This window comes from Ammospiza nelsoni, chromosome 4, assembly GCF_027579445.1.
Source record: "Ammospiza nelsoni isolate bAmmNel1 chromosome 4, bAmmNel1.pri, whole genome shotgun sequence".
In the NCBI taxonomy this organism is placed as follows: Eukaryota; Metazoa; Chordata; class Aves; order Passeriformes; family Passerellidae; genus Ammospiza; species Ammospiza nelsoni.
Window position 1 is genome coordinate 18114144 of NC_080636.1, and position 22230 is coordinate 18136373.

The 22230-nt window shown below is 42.7% G+C and overlaps 2 protein-coding genes across 4 annotated transcripts in view; both read left to right on the top strand.

Moving 5' to 3' along the window:
* Positions 1 to 13838, top strand: part of TBC1D14 (TBC1 domain family member 14) — a 63880-nt gene extending 50042 nt beyond the window's left edge. For all 3 annotated transcript variants that reach the window (XM_059469852.1, XM_059469854.1, XM_059469855.1), the window contains 3 exons: positions 1066 to 1175; positions 9032 to 9290; positions 10519 to 13838. In XM_059469852.1, coding sequence (XP_059325835.1) covers positions 1066 to 1175; positions 9032 to 9290; positions 10519 to 10584 — 435 coding nt within the window. In that variant the 3' untranslated portion in view covers positions 10585 to 13838. The remainder of the gene's footprint in view (positions 1 to 1065; positions 1176 to 9031; positions 9291 to 10518) is intronic.
* Positions 13839 to 15728: 1890 nt separating this feature from the next.
* TADA2B (transcriptional adaptor 2B) lies at positions 15729 to 21192 on the top strand. Its single transcript, XM_059471267.1, has 2 exons — positions 15729 to 15998; positions 17223 to 21192. Exons 1-2 carry the CDS (start codon positions 15729 to 15731, stop codon positions 18213 to 18215), a joined length of 1263 nt encoding a protein of 420 aa, XP_059327250.1. The 3' UTR covers positions 18216 to 21192.
* Positions 21193 to 22230: the final 1038 nt, after the last annotated feature.

Genomic DNA, 22230 nt, shown 5'->3' on the forward strand with positions numbered 1-22230 from the left:
TTGATTTGTCACTGTTAATGAAAGTAGTCCATCATCTGTCATTCAGAGGAAATGGGAAATACTTCTGTAAAGACATTAAAAAAACCTAGGAGATAAACTCTTCTTTAAAAGGATTTCACACAGAAGTTTCCAATAAGATCCCTTTTCTCTTTACTGTCATGATGTTTTGGAGAAAAGTATGCTGTTACAAGTCATACTTCCAAGAAATCACAGCCTTTCTTTATTGCTTTTATTGGGATTAGTATTACTGAATCATTCAAGGACTTGGCTTAGCTTTCCTCCCTATAGTGTTAGGGACAGTGATTAAATAATCTTTTGGTTTTGACTCTTGCTTGAATTGGAAGATATTTTTAACATGTTTTCTGTTAATAAATTTGACTAAATACTTGAATTCTAAAATAGCATAAAAGTCTTTGTGTTAAAAACAATGAAGTTGAGTGGTTATGATGTCAGAGAGTTACAAACTGTTTCTCTTGCATAGAAGTTTTGTCCCAGTCTTTGAATTTTTTGTGTGAAACTCGTATCTTCCTTTTTGCAAAAGAAATGCCTATTATCTAAATGTAGAATGTATGGTGTTATGTTGGTATTAGACTATTAGAATAGCTCTGCTATTAGATTAGATTGTGAATTATGACTGGAATATACTGGACTCTTCATTGTTGCTGTGGCATATTAACATTATTTTAGTTTTGTATTTCTTTATGTTCCGTTGGGTCTTGGATTTTATTCAGTACAATATTAAATTACTGCCACAAGCATATAACACCATTCTGTTATAATTATTTTGAGAAATCAGCCAAAAACTTCCCTCCTGCTGCTATTTTTCTTTCCAAAGGAAGCTGGCCAAGACCCAAAGAAATTGTTACATTGTTTAGTATGAGGATCATATATAGAGTGGATCTTAAGTGCTTGCTGATGCTGCCTTTTATGTAAATGCTTAACTGTTTATAGTATCATGTAATTCATTGATCCTGTTTTTAAAGGGTGTTAATCCTACAACAGATAATACATTTAAGCTTATTAATAACACAGCTAACTGCTTTTCTCCCTGTTATATTTTCCCAGATGTTGACTTACTTTGCTGCATTTGAGGTATTCTTTGAAGAAAATCTGCCAAAGTTATTTGCCCACTTCAAAAAAAATAACTTAACTCCAGACATCTATCTAATTGATTGGTAAGACTTGAAAGAGTAATTGCTAATTTGAGTGGTATACAGCTCCATGTCAGTGTTCATGACAGAAATGGGAACATTCTTACCTGGTTTAATTTTGTTCTGAGATAGAGGCTTTATTTTTTGTTCAGTACTTGAGTTGTCAATCCAAATCATTCCCACTTACTTCTGTGATGTTTAACATTTGCCTAACCTTTATTACTGCACTTGTGTTAAGTTGGAAGCTTGTTTTGAAAGAATGCTGACCTTCTGAGAAAATTTGTCTGTTGCATGTGCAGGTGTGTACCAGGGCTGTCTATTCAGAAAATATTTCCAGGCTTGCATTTGAAATGTGTACTTTGTCCTGCACAGATTGGGAAAAGTGTAATTAAAACATGTGACCATACAACATAAAACTCAAAGCTACAGAAAAGCTATTCCACTTAGCAGATGGGCAATTAGAGTCTTTTTATTAGATGAAACTGTCTTTCCTTTAAGTTCTAGTATAGTCAGAATATTTTCCTTAGAGAGGGACAAAGATCTTATTTGCACTTTTGCCAAATTTCAGTGAGGTATTATGCGCTCCAAATTGAGCACTTGCATTTATGCCTATCAGACCTTGGTTTGGGGCAGTCAGAAAGTCTCTTTTCAGATAGACTTCATTGTCAGTTTTGGGATGACATGAAAGGTTTTTTGTGAAAAATTGGTTTGCCCTTACATTGTTGACAGTTTCTTCTGTTGTCAGGTATCTGACAAATACCTTAAGTAAGAGAATAAATTCCCAGTGGTAACATGGGGATTTTTTCCCTGAGATTAATGAGCTGTTCTTCTGGAACAACTTATTATTCTGGAAAATATTTGTAGTGTTAATGTGATTTTACCTGAACATCTTTAGCAATACCATGATCTTTAAGACCAGTCTTTTTCTTCCCTGCAGATGCAGGAAAGCTCTTCTTGTTGTCCTTAATGTCCTTTGGTTGATTCAGCTCCATCCAGATGGACTTCTTGGGCTGCCTTTGCTTGATTTGCATGGTTTGTATGAGGGTGGTGTGACCCTCCGTGCAATAGGCATGTACAAACCATGGGCTTTGTGATTTGGCTGTTACACTGGGATTAAACTTTAATGCATCATGTGTAGGGGAATTGTTGGGAATTGTAATGAACAGGCTCATTTCTCCCAACATTTAATGGGAGAAATACCACTGGAAAGAATTTGTGACTGAAAGCTGACAGTATTAAACTGAAGTAGATCTGTGCACAGAGAATAGAAAAAGTACTGGGATAAGACAGAAGGGAAGAAAGAGAGCAGAGGCTGGTGTGTTCAGTGATAAGAGGAAAGATGTTGAAATTGTATTCCTCAGTGTTGTGAAAGCCTGTGTGTGGAGAAAGCAATTGAATAAAAGGGACATCGGAATAAGATGACTGTAAACATACATGTGGGAGAGTAACTGGATAGACAACACTGAAATCACCAGGTTATTGGATTTTTAATGGACAATAATGTCAATAGCAGTCCAGAAATTCTCAGCCTGTTACATGACAAGCATAGTCACCTTACCAGCAGGGACACAGACTAGGCAGAGATATTTAATGCTGTCTTCACTTTGGTTTTTAACAATGATGATGATGTGCTTTGGGGGTCCCAGAGCCCTGAGCTGGAAGAGCATGGCTGTGAGGATGATAGACTTCCATTTGAACCTGAACTTGTGGGATTTGCTGCTCCAGCCTGATGGTCTGTGGGGCCTGATGTGATTCATCCAAGAGCTGGCAGATATCATAATGAGATCTCTCTCAATGATTTTTGAACAGTCTTGGGAATCTGGAGAGGTTCTGTTTGTCTGGAAGCTGGCAAACATTGTCCTGATTTTCAGGAAGGCTGTCTCTGGCAATGAAAGGCCTGTCAGAGTCACTACAGTGACTGGTAAAATTATGGAGCCATAAGGTAATTCTGGAACATATTGAAAGACACCTGGAGGATAGCACAGCCAGCTGTGCTTTCATTGAGGTGACAGCCCTGCTTCACAAACTTAATTTCCTTTTATGACAAGGTTACTCCCCTAGTTGGGTAGATGTGATATTTTTAGACTTCACTAAAGATTTTGATAGCATCTCACAGTAGCCTCTCCAGATTCTGCAGCTGGGATGGACCAATCCTGGATGTGCAGACAGACTGGGGAATGAGATGCTGGAAAGCAGCACCACAGAAAGGGACCTGGGTGTCCTGGTCAGTGGCAAGTTGAATGTGAATCTGCCAGGAGGGCCAGCCCTGTCCTGAAGGGCATCAGGCACAGCATTGTCAGCCAGGCCAGGGAGGGATTGTCCTGCTTTGCTCTGCACTTGGACAGCCTCACCTTGAGCCCTGAGGGCAGTTTGGGGCACTGCAATGTAAAAACCATAGTTTACTATTAGAGAGTGTGCAAAGGAGATCAATAAGGATGGTGAATGGCTTTAGAGGAAGCTCTGTGAGGAGCAGCTGAGGTCACTTGGTCTGTTCGGCCTGGAGGAGACTGAGGGGAGACCTCACTGCAGTTACAGCTTCTCTGTGAGGAGAAGAGGAGGGGCAGGCAGTGATGTCTTCTCTGTGGCAACAGTGCATGAAATTCAAACTAAATATTGGGAAAAGATTCTTCTTCCCAGAGGGTGGCTGGGCACTGGCACAGGCTCCCCAGGAAGGTGGTCAGAGCACCAAGCCTGGCAGAGTTCCAGAAGCTTTCAGACAGTGCTCTCAGGCACATGATGTGATCCTCCAGGTGGCCCCTGTGCAGGACCAGGAACTGAACTCAATAATCTTTGTGGGTCCTTTCCAACTCGGGGTATTCTGTGATACAATGGATTACTAATTGGATATGATGCTGTCATAAAAAAGGTGATTGCTGTGTAGGAGGAACTAAAATTGAGCATCCTCATGGTACAGGCATGTTAATATCATGCTATTGTTTAACTTTACATTGTAAAGAAGAAATCCTGAAAAACAGTATCAGAAATTAGAGATTTAGAAAAAAAGATTGTTTTGACTGAAGATTGAAGGTTTATATTCCCTTCAGTAATTTTGCTTTTATAGAATACTCTTTATTTATATTTATATTTCTTGAGTAAACATTTACGTGATTAGTTGTTTTCTCTTAGTACATATATAGGGAAAAAACCCAACACAAAACCAAAACAAACCAAAAGGAAAATGACTGACTTGTAAGTGAAGAACTGAAGTGATGACGTCTGTGTTGAAGTGCTGTTGCAGTCTTGGGGCATATCAGGTCCTCCTTTTGTTACCTCTGTGGTGTCAAGAGCACTTGAAAGAGAAGTCAGTGGGGAGTGGCTGTGGATAATGCTTCTCAAGGTCTTTGCATCAGTGAACTGATAATTAATATTTCTTGCTGACTACCTGCATCCATATTCAAGCTGTTTATTTTAATTCCAGGGACGATTTACTGTGTTCCTTCCCATCCCTAGAGAGTTACAGCACTGATCATGCACAGGAATGTAGGCTCTTTGAGATAGACCTGCCCAATACTGTATTTAACTTTTTCACATTTGTCTTGAACTACACAGCTCATACCACTCTGTCCTTAATTTTATTAGACTGTAAAGGTTGTATGTGTGTAAAACTTACATATTTTACTTAAATATATGTGTAAAGATATTTGTGTGTGTGTCCTGCAGGAAGCAGATTTAGATTTTTTTTTTCTTTAAATTACTACTAAGAGTGTGGCTGCAGTGTATTTAAAGTCAAGGAAGAATATGGTACAGCATTACTTTGAGTAGGCAGACCTTTTGCATGTAGGTAAAAATCTCTGTGAAACAGCCTTGCTCTGGCATTACTTTTATTTAAATGAATGTTTGTTCTGAGCTCCAAAGGGAATGCCTGCTGTTATTCCAGTGGCTGGTGTGGTTACTGTGCAGGCATGTGTGCAGTAAATCTCTGCTGCTGCCAGCTCTGGGAGGCTCCAGTAGCCAGTGCTGCACACACCATTGCTGGGAAGCCTTCCTGCTCCTTCCACAATTAAAATGGAGACAACTAGTCTGCTTTGTGCTTCTTGCTGTCACCTGTGCTGCAGGGAACAGCAGTAAAATTGGTGTGCTTAAATCATTTTTGAAGGGATATGTTGCAAGAAAAAGAAATAGGTGGACCCAGCTGTGCAGGTTTTCTTGGAGCTGGTAGAGGACTTAGGGAGGAAAGCCTCCCTGCCAGTTTAGTTCCACTGCTGCCTTCTATGATGGGAAAACTCCAAGAGCTGAGTAGTTTAATTAAAGGTACTGTGACATGATTATTGGGGATGCCACAGGTAAGGCATCTCATTTAAAAAGGACCCATGTGCTCTAAGCCTAAACTCCAACTGATAAATCTTGTAGAAAGAATTCAAAAACTGTACAGGGTTTTACTTTTTTTGGTGAGTATAAAGAGGATCAAAAAAAGCCATAAAGAACAATGTGGAGTCAAGTTCACAAAGAACAGAGGGGAAATAGTGTGTCTGAATAGCCCAGTTTTGGCCTCTCACTCTGTCAGCTGATGTTCTGCAGGCTCCTGTGAGCAGAGTGGAATGTGGATTTGCCAAGGACACATGCTGTCTGTTTATGGCCTGCTGCTGCTATGCAAACACCTCTTTATCCCTACTCAGGAAAATGATTTTGGCAATAATTATAGCCAAGGGCTGTGTTTGTACTGATGGATTGATCAGTGTTCTTTAGTATTACATGGAGTGTGATTGTGCTCCCTGAACACAAAGTTTCTATTGACACCATGTGCTTGTTAGGATAGAGGTCCAGGCCACTTTGTGTGGCCATTTTTGGTGGGCACTTCCAGTAAAGTATGTATAAGTTTGTTTTCTGTTACTTTGAGAAAAACATAGTCTGTGCCCCCCAGAAAATGCTCTCTTGCAGTCAGCATTTAATTTATTTTCCAAATAAGAAATTAAATAAACACTTATACTATTTTTTAGACTGTAATGATTTGTAAATTTACAGACATGGGAAAGGAATGTGTAGTGCAAGAATACATAAGATCTGATTTGCATCAATGCTGTGTGTGAATTGCCCATCCAAAATCTGTCCTACCTGTCTGCATTGCTCTTGCTGATATCTTATAAAGACTTTTTAATTAGAAAGAAAAGAGAAAAAGGAAAGGGAGGAAGAAAAAACAAAGGGAAGAGGGATGGAGCTTATGATTATCATTGTAGCAGTGCTTTGCTTTCTTGATGACTTTATGGTCATATGCTTTTGCTGTGAGCAGCAAACCAGCCGGGACTTCATCTACCTCAAAGTACACTTTCATCAGAAACAGGGCCAGGGAGGAACAGGATCCTCTGGTGCTGCTTCTCTTCCCCTTCCAACCAGAGAAAGGCCAGGAGCCTGCATTGCTCTGACACTGGACATCTCTGTGTGAGTTTAGCTGTGTTGTTTGCACCTGCAACACGGAGAGTTGCAGGAGAGCTGCAGAAGTCACCCTGCAGTACAGTGACAGCAGCTCATGTGCAAGGAGTGTGCCAGTGCTGCTGGAAGATGCTGCTGGAACTGCCTCAGTCTGGCAGCTGCTTTATTACCCCTGTAAATTCCAGCAGCGTTTCAACCAGTAGCTCAGATGTCTAATAAAAATGTCTTTCAGTAGGAAATGTTTGAAAGGATGAAATGCTGTATCTGTTCTAGGAATCCAAGCAGTGATTCCTACTGGCCATTCACTGCTTATTCTAGGGGGCCCAGTCTCTGCTGTTAGGTCTTGATGCATCAATTCCATGCAGATATTAATGAAAGGTAATTGTCTTGTTAAGTTCCTGCAAATGGCACTTCCTTCCAAATTATGAAGAGCTCAATGGCAAATACCTGACTTGATGTGACAGCTTTTTTGATGCGAGTAAATCCTTTCATACAAAAGAAGTGTTCTCATAAATAGTTCTGTCTTTTGACAGTTAATTTTCTGCATAGTTGGAGATTTAATACAAATGGGTTATTCAGGTTAGGCCTGAATCATGACAGAATAATTGCTTTTGTGAATAACAACGGGTCTGTAAAGTTGGCATTGCTATTTATCTTTAACCAGGACTTGTTTCTGACTGCAGTAGTGTTTCCCTGCTACTTGGTAACCAGGAAAGGACTCAGCTGAATTGCTTCTTATTACACTGTTACTTTTAAATTGAAACCCTGTTTCTGTTTCCACTGTGTGTGTGTACAGACAAAAGTCTTAATTCTGCCATGTAGCTATTCTGTGGCAGTACTGTTTTATATGGTCTGTGACTGTTCAGAAAGATTGAAAGAGTGTATAAAGTAAATGAAGTCTGCAGTGCAGGATCAGCCAGTAACCCAGAGAAAGAGCTTGTAGCATGCTCCTCTTACACCTTCATGTATGTGTGACAAACAAGTGTCTGGGTTTTGCATCCCAGATCTATACTTCTTGTTTATTTTATAATTCTGACTTAGCTTTTTGGAGAACAGGATTTAAAATGTTTCCACTTGTTATAAGAAGATTGCAATGAGATGTAAAAATAGGAAAAACAGTAAAATCCCAAGGATCTTAAACCTGCAATTCACTTGTCACCTGAATTTGTGCAAATGTTAGTTTCATCAGGATGTTAATCAAATTGAATATCTTTTCTCTTTTTTCTAAAGTGTGGTGATTCACACAGAAGCCATATACTTAACAACACATCATTCAAATAAATTTTTATATAGTAAAAAGCAGATAATGTAGAAAACCTTTGATTATTAGACTTTGCTGTGAAAATACATTACTTCATATTCTATACCTATGCATATATGTGTGTGTGTATATATATCTGTTCCATTTTATATTTTTAATGTGAATTCAAATTTCCCAAATAAAAAATTGGAGGGGATAGAGGGTAGTTTTAAACACGTGAACACTACTGTTCAATTCAGCATACTTGAAAAGGAGTTTTTTGTTAAAAGCTTTGGAAAGGTTTGATTGAAATTTGAGCCTTTTCTGACCTCTGCTGGGGAGAGAATTCTTTGCAGTTTTACAGAGATTTTTGTGCAGTGCATCTGTGGAAAAGTTATTTCTGAATTCTGAAGGATAAAACTTCTGTAACTCTTTCCCCTTATATACTGTAAAACGATTCCAGGAAAGATTCTCATCACGTGCTGTTAGGTCATTGTTGGCAGCAATGCTCCTGCTCTGCTGTGCAGTGAGATGTTGGATAAAGGAGAGAGGAGGGAGCAGCTTCTTGTTTCTGGCTGCAAGGCTGTCAGCATTTTGGTGAGGGAAGAAATGTGCTCATGCTCACTAATGAGAATAGAGTTTTAGCAACTGGGATGAAGCTGTTGCTTCTGGTATTACCCTCGGAATCACATCTGCACAGGCACACTGAGCCACCATCTTATCACCACTATCTGCACCTCTCTGGACATCCTGCCTTGCCTGTTTCTCTCAACTCAAGGGAGTTCAGGCTGATCCTTCCTCCAAAACTCATGCTAATATTACTTTGCCTGTCAATCAAGCCTGAAACACAAGAGTTAATTTTACTCATCTCCTTTATCTGAACCTCAAAATGCCCATTGCAGTTTGTCTTAAAGTTCAGCTTTTTGAGGTTTTGCAACTAAAATACATCAATTCTCAGCTCTGAAGTGATGATTAAATAGGCCTTTGATTATAGCTGTGGTCATCACATGCCCATTGTAAAACCATGTCTATTATTTCTTCTGGTATGATCCAAGAAAATCCAACTTAGAGGCCGTGCTTTAATAGTTGTACAATTTTCTATTGTTTCATGGATTGGTGTGCTGCAACTAACAGAAGTACTCCTGATATATAAAAGGGATGTTCAATGACAAATATTTGAGAAGCCTCAAACTTACTGATGATTGGTGTGTGTATTTCTGTGAGTATCCAAGACTTATTGTCTAATAAGTGAGAATTTTGTTCTGTCTTTCAGGATATTCACATTGTACAGCAAATCTTTGCCACTGGACTTGGCTTGTCGTGTCTGGGATGTGTTCTGCCGTGATGGAGAAGAGTTCTTATTCCGTACAGCGCTGGGAATACTCAAACTTTTTGAAGATATTTTGACCAAAATGGACTTCATTCATATAGCTCAGTTTTTAACAAAGCTACCAGAGGACTTGCCTTCAGAAGAATTCTTCACATCTATTGCTGCCATTCAGATGCAAAGTAGAAACAAAAAATGGGCTCAGGTAAAGAGGATGCTAGTCTTGGTTAACTGATGATTTTACTTTACTCATGAAAATGGGGTTTGGCAACATCTGGAAGAATGTTTCAGCAGAGCTAGTGCTTGATTTTATGGGTAGGTAGGACTGTGAAGCTCACTCCATGCTCTTGGCATATGTTGAGATGAGCGGATTCCCTCAGTTTAATCTCCTCTGGAAAGGGAGAGTCAGCCAACATTCAAAATGAAATATTGAGTGAAATTTAGAAAGTAAAAAGTCAGACAACTTTGAAATTGTTTTAATTACAAAGACTGCTAGCAACATTACAACTTGATATTTAAAAGCAGATATCCATTCTTTGGGAGAAGTTGTCACATGTTGTCATATGATAATACAATCATTCTAATCTTCTTGAACAGCTCTACTCTGCCTAATTTGGGCTCTGCAGAAGTGATTGCATTTCTGACTTCTTTATTGGGATTTAGCATGTGATTTCAGAAATTGTTTCATCACTGTAATTTTAACTAAATTTTAGTTTAAAGAAAAAAAGATGTGTCATCTGAATTTGGAAACCATTAAGTGGCTGTAGCAACCATTCATGTTGGACAGTGGAAACACACCCTTTTTTTTTGTTGTTGTTCAAAGCAGCAATACAGCCCACATTGTGAGTCATTCCATAACAGAGCTCTGCCCGTTTTACCCAACTGCTTTTTTGCAGAGAAACTGAAAGGTGGTGTTAAATGTAGGGGTTGGGGCAATTCAGCTGCAACTGGGTGTCTCTGGTTCTCTCCTGGGGTAGCAGTGCTGTAGATGCTGGGGATTGCCAGTTTTCTCTTCAAAATGAGCATTTTAACCTTCACAGCAGGAGTGGCTCCACAGGTTGTTCAGTTGTCTCACCTTCCTTGAACATGTCATGTGTGCATGAGGATTGCATTCCAAATAAATTGCCAGCCTGCTGCTGTTTCCCTTGTGGGGAAGGACAGATAAGGGTGCTATTCTGCCAAGAACCCCAAATAAGTCTTCAAAAGTGTGTGTTGGGGGAAATGGAGTTTAAACCTTTGTTGAATCTGCTTCTGTGCACCATGTCACAAGGACTTACAGGAGAGGTCTCTTGTCAGGGGAGAAGTTTTCTAAATTTAATTACATTAAATAGTTAAAGTACTGTTGCTTAGACATAATTAGAAACTCTTCAGAATGAATTATTACTTTTTAAAATCTAATGCTTTTCTTCTCTCTCATGTCCTGAAATGTCTAGATACTGGCTGCTCTGCAGAAAGATAACCGGGAGATGGAGAAAGGAAGTCCTTCGCTGAAGCGTTAACGTTGGGTTCGCCTCCAGTGGCTCCCAGGAAAAGAGCTAAAGTGGCAGAAGTATTGATTACTGTTTGACATGTATGAGCCTGCACATCAAAGTGTTAGTTCAGAGTTACATTTAGTAGTAGAATAGCCTTAAGGGAGAGAGAAGAAAATCGAGGAGGAGGAGTGAAAAAAAAAAAGAAGAAAGGAAATTAGGGGATAAACCCCTTATAAATTAAACCTAGGCTTAGCCTTAAACTTTTAGTGGTATGCGCATATGCTGTGGAGAGCATTACACTTTCTGTACTTCTGATGAGGGCAGTGAAACAAAATAACACCAAGGGTTTGGGGGTTTTCTAATTTTTTTTCTTAGATGTTTTAAAGAACTGGACATTCAGCAATGTCGGTTGCTTTGACAGCTATTCCCGTTCCATTCTTAGGCAGGATATATTTCCAATACCTGTAACAGTAGCTGGATCTGGATTTTAGATAACTGGTGCTTGAATTCTAAATGATGTAAGGACCATTTCTTTAGAATTGCTTCTGATTTTATAGGATGTGGGTCCCATTTACCAAAGAAATCATGTAGACATAGAACTACATTCCTTTCTTTAATAAGAAAAAGTTAAGTAGAAAGTAAGCTTGGAAGAGAAGTCAAACTAGCAGTGCAAAACTAATTATTCTTCAAGATGCCTTGGAAATTTATTTAGAATTATCTGGATGCATATGGAGGAAATTTCATTCATCAGACTAGATTCTAAACTCACCAAGAGGGTTCTGGTATTAAGGTGGCATAATTTCCCAATTGTGCTTTCTTTCCTCTGTTGAAAGTCAAGGTCACATACCACTAAATGCATGTTTCCATGCATGTGTCCCTCTCTGGGGCACTGCTGTTTCACAATGTTCTTCACAACCTTACTGTGTGCCATGTGTCCAGTCATGGAGATAGAACTGGACTTAGCAGATAAACTGCGACATGGTTAAAACAGATTTTGGTAGATCCTTTGAACCAAGTTTTGCTCAGTGGCAGAACTAAGGAGGAAAGGTTGTAGGGGAGCTGTTAATATTTGCCAGTGTTGCTGCTGAAAAGCAAAGGTTTTGTGGAATCTCCTGAAGCTGCTGCCACAGTGGGAAAGTTATGTGGAGCAGATCCACAAGTGACAGGTGAAAGAAGTTTATTGGGAAATGTGCCAGGCACCATCAGGATAAGTACAAGCTGTCATGTCTGAGTGTTTTATCTGACCTCTGATACATGAGGCAAGTTACAGCGGCCATTACATAAACTCCTCATAGATTGTAGATCCTCTCTGCATTCAGGTGAATGTTGAAGGGCAAATCATGAGTGCCTCTGATTTACAAGAATGTTTATTGCATAGTGTGTAGTGTAAAACCTATTTTATGCTAATGGTGATCAGTGAAAAGGGAAAGGTAACTGAAGCAATATTTGTGTTAACTGTGAACAGGCATTACTAAATCCTCCAGCTGTACGGTCAGCAGTTTCCCAGTGCTCTTCAACTGCTTTATGCTGATTATTTTGGCATTGTCTGAATAACACCAAGAAGAATAGTTGCCCACTGCTCAACTCAACATACAGTGTAAAGGACTGTGGGACGTAATCGAAACACTGTCCTTTGGTACAGACATTATTTCTATGAGGGATAATTTGATTGTAATATTAAGAAGAGTGAGAACAAGATTCCCTGGTAAGTGAGGACTCATAATCACTTTGAAAGATGTGTAATGCAAATACAGCCTGCAAGTCCAATACCTCATTGACCTCTTCTCCTGTCCACTTTGTGTAGCTGGTGTGATGGATGTGGTTTTTGTTGGTCATCTTAATTCCACCACAAGACGTCACCTCGGTCATCACTTACTGAAAATAGACATTAAGATGTGATAGGAAACATGTTAATTCACTCAGAATTTGTACAGAATTTGTCCTCCAGTGACTGGTACTTGTATGCTCCATTGCTTTGAAGTGCAATAGAAAGCAGGAAGGTCAGTAAGTGTTTTTTAATATCACTTTTTCTATTCCTACAACAAATCTGCCTTTCCATGAAGAATACGAGAGGCCTACCATCCAAACATTTGCACTATGCTTTTAAACGGTTTATGGAACACAGAGATCACTTTTTCCTCAAGATACATGTTTAGGTGGTACTGTAACTGGCTTTGTGATTTAAGTCTTCATTGCAACTACATTTGTATTTTCTTTTAAAGCAAGTTAACAAGTGTGGCTCATTTGTTTGGTTAAAAAAGCAGTTTTAACTACTAGGTATCTTGGCAGCCATCACAGCCTGTTCTTTTTCTCTTCTCAATAAGATGTTGAATGTAACAGTGACAGTGGGCATAGTTGTGGGGAAAAGGCCTGCTGCAACACTTGTGCACTGTTTGTTACTTGCAAATGTAATTACTTTGTTTTGTGATTTGATCTGTTCTTAGAAGTTGTATATATTTTCTAAATGATTTCTTTGTGTATATAAGGTATGTTCTTTAATGAAGAAACAGCAATGCAATAAGGAGCTTTGCACAGTTTATTTTCAAACAAAATACATGTGAAAAAAAAATCACCTGCCTAAACATGCAATTATTTCAACTTCTCAATTACTTGATTTGAAGGTAATGCTTGAATTTTGATAAAAACAGAGTTGAGTAGCAATGGCATAGAATTTGTTGCCACTGAGCTTTTCAAGTTTCTTGCAGTATACCAAATCTCTTAATTAGCTAATACAGAAATCTTCTCTAAGAAATTCAGGGAATTGCATTAAAAAATTGACAATTTTATTGTTCAGGTACTTGAACGTATCTGTAACAAGATGCATGAGATCTTCTTTCATGGAGAAAATGTCCCCATCAAGCAAACTTTCTTTTCTTCATGGATGTAAAGAAAAATGGATCTGCTGCAATACGTGAAAAGTACCACTGTACGTGCAGTAGATCAGAGAAACCAGAAAACCCCAGCCAGCTTTGGGATTCTTTACAATCTGCACTTTATAATAAAGCAGTTTTGCAACTTCGATCTGCAGTCAATCAGTAATATTATTTCATTTAGTAAACAATTTCATTTGGGAAAAGAGGTACCTTGTAACAGCTTCTTTTTGAATGTTTTAAAACAAGAATGATATATAGAGAAGTGTTGGTACATCTCCTGTACATCATGTTTAAATTGGGTTATGTAGTTACCACATTTGTTTTGTTTAGATATGTGTATCAAACTGGAACTTTTTTCAACTGTAAATATATGGTTTTGTTAAATAAAGTCATGTAAAGTTATCTTAATCAACTGTTGTCAGTGTAATTCAGATATTAAAAATTCCAGTTCTAGTCTTTTTCTTCACAGGTGGCTTTAGCAATTTTTGTCTGTTCAACAAGAGGACTTTGGGCTATTTGTTAATTGAAGGTAGAGGACTTTTTGCTGATGCTTTTAAGTTCTCATGTTGAAATACCTGTTAAATACCCTGAGACATTTAGAAAATCTGATACTTACTGTGCCTGTGGTTTTATCCCTTTTCATACATCTTTCTCTGGACTAGGCCTGAGGTCTGATAAATGTATTATGAAAAATAGTTGTAAATAAATCCTTATGTATTTTCAGAGTTCACCTCATCCCAGCTTTGCTTCAAAAGAAATCTTAGTTTTTTGCAAGTTTCATAATCACAAAGCATTTTTGTGCTCAAGTCAGTGTTGTTTTACTTCTGACATAGGCATAACTTCAGAACTTAAAGTAGAGAAGCTTCCTGTTGCAGAAATGAAAAGAGTTTGAAGGATCAAATAAAAGGGGAGAGAACTCTGGCAGTACCTGTGCACCAAGGGTATGTGCAGAACCCAGGCAAAGCCTTGGCTGCCATGGTTCTGGTTGATCCAGCAAGCAGCTGTCCCACTTCCTTCCACTGCAGTATCTCCTGATGGGCAGAAGAGGAATGTGAAATCAGATTTGTTCTCTCTAACACCGATTTGATACTGAAAGAGATTTATAATGTATCTGGTACAGGAGTTGCACACATTTGTTCAAAACTAGATTTACTTTGTTATCCCAAATAATAGTTTCAAGTTTCTTCAGCCATGCTCAGCAAGGAAGGAGGAATTTGCTTTCTGGCTTTTCATCTGAACTCCCCTACAAGCAGGGGTCAGCCCAGCATAGTGACATTTCTGCATTTCCAGCTGCTGGCACAGCAGCTCCTACAGTATTTTTCCCAGAAGTCTGAAGTGATGTCTCAGTTCCAAGCACCCACGTTTCTGCTGCAGTTCCAGGTTGTTTCTCCACTTTCTCCAGAAGGCTTTCAGGTTGTTTCTCTGGCCAGCTATGTTTTGGTGAAGATATCGCTCTCTGACACCTTTCCATGCCCACCAGTTCAGCCTTTCTGCCTTGGCTTTCAGCTTCCATTAGCTCCAGTTTTTTCCATGCTGAGAATATGGACTGAGTTCAACAAGTTCTTTTTGAGCTTCAGGATTTCATCCCAGATTGTCAAGCTCTTCCTTCACGTGCTGGCAGTGCAGGGAGCGCTGAGCCCTTCTCTCCGAGCACTCACGGTGGGTCCAGTTTGGACTTCACGCCTCAGCCTGATGTTTTCTGTGCGGGCTGAAAGGAGTAGAACTAAAAGGAGAATCTCTTTATTTCTTTATTCCTCACCTGCTCGGGAAAAGGTGCTGCCATTTGGCATGTCACACTGACACTGACAATAACACACTGACGCTGACAATGATACTGGCAATGACACTGACAATGACACAATGACGGTGACACTGACAATGACACACTGACAATGACACACTGACAGTGACAGTGGCACTGACACGATGACAGCGACAGTGGCACTGACACAATGGCACTGACACTGCCCAGGCTCCTCCCGCCGGGCCCGGCCCGGCCCCGCTTCCCCCGTTGCCGGGCACCCGCCAGGCCCCGCCCCCTGCTCGTGCGCGGCCCCGCCCCCTGGCGGGCGGCCCCTGCGCGCGGCTCCGCTCGGGGCGGCTCCTCCCATTGGCCGCGGGAAGGGCAGACGGGCGCGGCTCGGCCAATCGGAGCCGCCCCCTCGCGCTGACACCCCCCGCGCCCGCCAGCCCCGGCCCCATTGGCCGGCGCTGGCCGCGGCCCCGCCCCCCCAGCGCGCCGCCATTGGCGGCGCGGGCGGCGGGGGCGCGGCCGCGCGCGCGCGCGGGCGGGGTAAGATGGCGGAACTGGGGAAGAAGTACTGCGTGTACTGCCTGGCCGAGGTGAGCTCGCTGCGCTTCCGCTGCACCGAGTGCGCCGACATCGAGCTCTGCCCCGAGTGCTTCTCGGCGGGCGCCGAGATCGGCCCGCACCGCCGATGGCACGGCTACCAGCTGGTGGACGGCGGCCGCTTCACCCTCTGGGGCGCCGAGGCCGAGGGCGGCTGGAGCAGCCGCGAGGAGCAGCTGCTGCTGGACGCCATCGAGCAGTTCGGCTTCGGCAACTGGGTAAGGGCCGGGGGACGGGGACGGGGGCGGGGGCGGGGGCGATCCTCCTGCTGGGACCGGCGGCCCTGACAGCAGCCCCGGGGCGCGTCCTGCGCTGCGGAGCCCGGGCTGCCCCTCGCTCCCCGCCGCTCCCGGAGCGCACCCGCCGCTCGGAGCTGTCGCTGCTCCACGTTCTGCCTTTGCCTCCCCACAGCCCGTCCGTGTCACGGAGCTGGCACCTGCCTCTGAGCCTGTGCCCCAGTGTGTCCCGGCTGGGGCTGGCTGCTCGCCTGCAGCGGCCCTGCACAGCCAGACCTGGGTTAACTGCAGCAGTAGGAAAGCGTCTCACAGGCACAGAGTGGGTCAGGGCGGAAAGGACTGCAGTGGTCATCCCGGAGCACTTGCACGGAACTGCATCCACACGGTTCGTGCCTATTTCCAGTGAGGGAGACTCCACAGCCTCTCTGGGCAGTGTGTCCCGGTGCTCGGTCACCTGCACAGTGAAGAAGTTCTTCCTCACGTACCTGTGGGATTTCCTGTGCATCAGTTTCTGCTTGTCATCTCTTGTCCTGTTGCTTGGCACCACAGAGCAGAGCCTGGTCCATCTGACACCTCCTTTCAGATGCTGATGGATTTTGGGGATGTCCCCTCTCAGTTGTCCCTTCCTGAGGCTGGACAAGCCCAAATCCCTCAGCCTCTCCTTGTAAGAGATGCTCCAGTCCCTCGGTCACCCTCGTTGCCCTCTGCTGGACCATTTGATTCGTTTCTGATGTATTTGATTTGTTGTTACTTATGTTTTGTTTCATTAAATGTAAAGACTGTTTCAAACCCTTAAAGTGTACAATCATTGCAGCTTGCTTAGTTCTTAAATAACTAGAAAAGAATAAAAGTTGTTACTCTTACAGTAAATACTGTTTATTTCCATGTTGCTCCTCAGGAATGTGATATAAACAAGCGAAACCCGTGGGGTACAGTGCTATTGGTGTTGGCTTGGGGCTTGGAAAGCTTCCTGGTTATGGTGAGCTGGCTCTGTGGGAGTCACCATGGGGTGCTGTTTTCGTGGCTTACCTGCCTCCATGCACTGTAAATGCTCATCCAGAAATCACAGATCTGATAGAAATGTGGTATTGCTAGAGAAGTTTAGGTACTGGGAGTTGACTTTTGAGGTGCAAGGAGAAAGTCATGCTCATTATGCTGGAGATGTAACGGGAATCGTTTCATCACTGCTCCTTTTTTCCTGTTCAGGAGGACATGGCCACTCACATGGGCGCATCCCGAACGCCTCAGGAGGTGATGGAGCACTATGTGAGCATGTACATCCACGGCAACCTGGGCAAGGCCTGCATCCCTGACACCATTCCCAACAGGGTGACGGACCACACGTGTCCCAGCGGCGGCCCGCTGTCCCCCAGCCTGACGACGCCGCTGCCGCCGCTGGACATCTCGGTGGCCGAGCAGCAGCAGCTGGGCTACATGCCCCTGCGCGACGACTACGAGATCGAGTACGACCAGGACGCCGAGACGCTCATCAGCGGCCTCTCGGTCAACTACGACGACGACGACGTGGAGATCGAGCTGAAGAGGGCTCACGTGGACATGTACGTGAGGAAGCTCAAGGAGAGGCAGCGGCGCAAGAACATCGCGCGAGATTATAACCTGGTGCCGGCCTTCTTGGGCAAGGACAAAAAGGACAAGGAGAAAACTCCCAAACGGAAGATCACGAAGGAAGAGAAGGAGTTGAGGTTGAAACTGAGGCCTTTGTACCAGTTCATGTCTTGTAAGGAGTTTGAGGACTTCTTTGAGAACATGCACAAGGAGAGGATACTTCGAGCGAAGATTCGGGAGCTGCAGCGGTACCGGCGGAACGGCATCACCAAAATGGAGGAGTCGGCGGAGTATGAGGCGGCCCGGCACAAACGGGAAAAGAGGAAGGAGAACAAGAACATAGCTAGTTCCAAGAGAGGGAAGGAAGAGGGTAAAGAAGGTGAATTTGCTGCCATTGAAAACCTGCCTGGCTTTGAACTCTTGTCGGACAGGGAAAAGGTGCTCTGCAGCTCTCTGAACTTGAGTCCTGCGCGTTATGTGACTGTAAAAACTATCATCATTAAAGACCATCTCCAAAAAAGACAAGGAATTCCTTCAAAGAGTCGCCTTCCCAGTTACTTAGATAAGGTACTGAAGAAAAGGATTTTAAACTTTCTGACAGAAAGTGGTTGGATATCCAGGGATGCTTCATGAAATTCAGCTGATCTCAAAAAACACAGCAGAGGCCCATTACAGCCTCAAGGACTCCGTTATTGTTTCCTTCCCTCCCCAAAGATACAGAAACCATGTCGGTTAAAAACACAAAAGAGCAAATACATAAACCTCCAGAGTCATCATGATCCATGGTGGTTTAAGTAGACTTTTGCTTTGGATCATGGAAAATACTTAATTCTGAAACTTCTACATTGGATTTCACTGCTTTTGGTACATTCTTAGAACAGATTTTTTCATGTGAACTTACTCAAGTCCGGTAGTCCCAGAGTAGTTGCTTTAGTTTGTACTATTGGATAAAGGAATATCAGTGTAATCCTTGCTTTTCTCTGAAGGTAGGAGATAGTTTCATTCACTGGAAACTTTCTTCACCCTTTGTTTTGTGGTTTTTTTTGGCATAATGCTGGCAGCAAAGTGAAGCTTACCAAAGTCCTGTGCTCAGGAGGAGGTGAGCAGGGACTTTAGTGAGCAGTGCTAAGCTTTTGGAACATTCTCCTCAGTAACTACAGCCGAGGCGTAGGGACGCCGGGATGAGAGTTCCTGTTGGGAGTACAGCAGGGCTGAGCCGTGGCAGGGAGAGGAGGGAAGGAAGGAAATGGGGTAGCTGAGATGCCTGCAGGGATTTGTGCTGTAGAGGGGAGTTCTTGAAGAGCTCCAGCTGATCTGGGCATTGTTTTGGCCTGAGTTTCCTGAAACAGACCCCTCTGAAGAGTTGACGTTTCCTGCTTGGTACTGGAGTGTCAGGAGTCCCCAGCAGCTGTGGTGCTCTGCTCCAGAGGAGGGGTCAGCTACAGCAAGGTGCCTGGTTTGGGCCAGAAATGGCATTTGGGAGAGTAGGCAGTGAGGTTTGGCAGAAGTTGAGAGCCTCAGGCAGCAAAATCACTTTTTCCTTACTGGGGGAGCCTGCTTCTCCTCCTTTAGGATCTTAACTGCTGAGCTCATAGAGCCTGAGGAGGTGTAGCTGCCTCCTGAATTTCGTTGGGAAGTCAGGGAAAGGGAGCAAGATTCTCAGATGGGTTGTGATGGCTGAGATTGGTCTTTAAAAACAAAAATAACAATCGATGCAGATTTGGTCAAAATGCACAAAGTGTTCCTAAATTTGGAGTGCTTAACCAGCCACTGCAGGGTTCTAATTGCACACACCTTGAGATGTACCAGCCCAGGCACATTGAATCTGGGTGTACTGACAGGGAGAGGGGCTGTGCACCTTGGGAGGGATCTCCTCCAGTTCTGACAGCTGCTGCCTGCAGAGCTGCTGGAGCCAGCTGGGATGTAGCACAGTGAGAACACAAATGCCCGAGCCACAGTGCTGTTCTAGTGAGATCTGGTGATAAAGAAAAGATGTTAAAGGAGGATTAGAAAAAAAAAATATGCCCATTTCATCCTTCTATTCCCTGCTGGTATTTAACCAAATGAATAAAAACCAGTGGTTGCCACATGGAAGATGGCACAGTTACTTGTGCCTGAACCTCTCTGCTGGTCATGTCTGGAGCAGGAAGCTGTGGCTGGAGGCAGGCTGGGCAGGTCTGGAGTGCAGGTGTTCCAAACTTGGAACCTGGCTGGCTTCAATCTGAGTGCAAGACCTGGAAATGTCATCTTGCTTTGATGCTTTGGGCTGTAGTCAGTGAGGATACCACAAAATCTTCAAACAGTATTAATTCTGCAGTTTGGCAGAGGTATTCTGATCAGAACTGGGTTTCATTTAATACATCCAGCATTACCAAACTAGTGTTACCAGTGAGTTTAGAATAAAAAGAGTACAATTACAAAGCCAGCATTTCTAAGGAAAAAAAACCAAAACTTGAGTGCCTTTTTCTTTTGAGCTTATGTGTCCCTTCAAAAAAAGTAAGGGCTATGTCCTCTGGGGTGTAATACTTTGTTTGGCTTATCTGTAAGTGGTTTGTTGTGGCATACTCGAGACAAACTGTCTCTTCTTGGCAGCAGTGGAGCTAACTGCAGTGTGCTGAGTAGCTTTAATAACCACTTCCACCCTGTATGCATGTACAAGCAGCACACAAGTTCATTAGGTATAAACTCTGGGTTATTTTCTCTGTCCTGCTCCTGTGGGAAGGAAGCTCAGTCTTTCTTTTCAGCATTCTAGTTACGCAATTTGGTTCTTCTTGTAACTTGGTTGTTTAACTGCCATAACATGCTGTTTTGAAGCCTCAATTCTGCATGTAGCTGGGAGTTTAAGAGAATTGTTTTGGTTTTGGTTCTTCTGGGGGTTTTTCCCTCAAATCTGTGATTTTCATATTTCTACACTGTTTTGGCACATCTAAGTTAAACTGAAGCAATAGCATAAAGTCCATCTGAACAATAACTTAGGAAAAAATCTAGGCACCAATGAGTCATTTAAATGTTGAAGTGAATTCTGCATTTACACTTTGTAGCTTCTTAATTCCTCAACCCCTCCAAATGTTTCTTTGGTGCTAGATGTAACTTATTGAACATCAAAATGAATGTAAAATAAAAGTATTTTTAATGTATGCAATATGGATATCAATATTTATTTTGTACTTGCAAGCTAACTCAAGGTGGTAAATGTTTGCTTTAGCAAACATCCGTCCCTTGGAACGGGCTTCCCTAGAAGCAATGTCTCATTTTCAGCTATGCTTTTAATTTTAAAGGTGACTTGCACTAGAGGATGCTGCTGTTCCATATTTCACATGGAACTGATTTAGTCTAAGCATTCCTTTGTTATGAGCTGCTGGTTTTCTGTTTGATTGCTTATAAATTGAGATGCAGTTAATGTTAATCCAGCAATTTACTACAGCTATGCTGCTTCTCTTCTGTGGTGAAGGGGCTGAGATGGCAAAGAGCTCTTTCAACTTGTATTTTGTGTTGATCTGGAAGTGCTTCCCGTACTGTACAAATAATCCAGCCTTCATGTTGCTAATGACAAGGTGTTTTATATGCTTAACGCTCTTGACTTTTCTAATTAAAGTTGTTACTAATGATAGCATCTGTCTTAACACCATTGATGTAAGCCTATGGAAAAGCAACACTCCCTAAGCTGTTGAAAATACCGATTTTGTGCTCTGGGTGGGGCTGTGCTGTGTGTCCCATCCCAGGGCTGTGCTGGAGGGAGCCTCCATCTCCCTCCATGTGCATGAAAATGCTGATCCTGTGCTCTGGGAGGGGCTGTGCTGTGTGTCCCATCGCAGCCTCCATCTCCCACGCTGTGCACTGCCCAGCTGGGCTCGGATGCTGCAGCGCTCTGGCTCCAGCCCCTCGTGCCCCTGCTCCTGGCAGCCCCAGCAGGCAGTGAGAGCAGGGCTTGTGACCATGAACTGCCTGGGAAATCTCCCAAACTAAGCTCTGCCCTTGTGCCCCACTGCATTCGGTTCCTTTGTGACTGGAGCAGGCTTCATGAACCTGCTGGTTTACTCTTCTCACAAAATGGCTTTGCCTGAGCCCCAGTCACTTCCAAGTGATGACACGCTCAATGCCGTGAAGCAAGATACCCCATGAGCATGTTCAGCTCATCAGCTTTTCTTCCTTAAAGGGAATGTTGCATTCATTTGAAGTTTACATTTGTAGCTGTGCCAGACACACAAATCCTGTGCTGAAATCACACAAAGCCTAACTGATGTTTGCACACAGCATTTTACTAATTTTTGCATTGTGAATTGGTAAATAAACTTGTATTAAAGTTTCTTTCCATGACTGATTTAACAATAATGTAGCTTGGGCAATGAGGACAATGGCTTAAGTCTTTGCAATAACATTTGGAGATGCATTGTAGCTAAATGTGATGGGTGGAAATGTAGTGTATGATAGCTAGTAATGGTGGCAACTTTGTTAGGTGCCTAAATTTCAGAACCTCCTTCCTCTGTTCCTTGATTTCTTCAGTGCTCCTTCCTGGGCTAGGGCAGAGTGCACAGGTGGTTGGAGCTCTCACTCCAGCCAAAGCCTTTCTGAGGGCAGGGGAACCACTCAAATGAGAGACCCAGCTTCAAAGATGACCCTTGTGCTGAACATTAACAGGAGCCTGTGT

What these genes read in the sequence shown, in the direction of transcription:
- TADA2B (XM_059471267.1), top strand. Translation starts at nt 15,729, where the DNA reads ATGGCGGAACTGGGGAAGAAGTACTGCGTGTACTGCCTGGCCGAGGTG. An exon ending in AGTTCGGCTTCGGCAACTGG is followed by an intron (nt 15,999 to 17,222) that starts GTAAGGGCCGGG and finishes TTTCCTGTTCAG; the next exon opens with GAGGACATGGCCACTCACAT.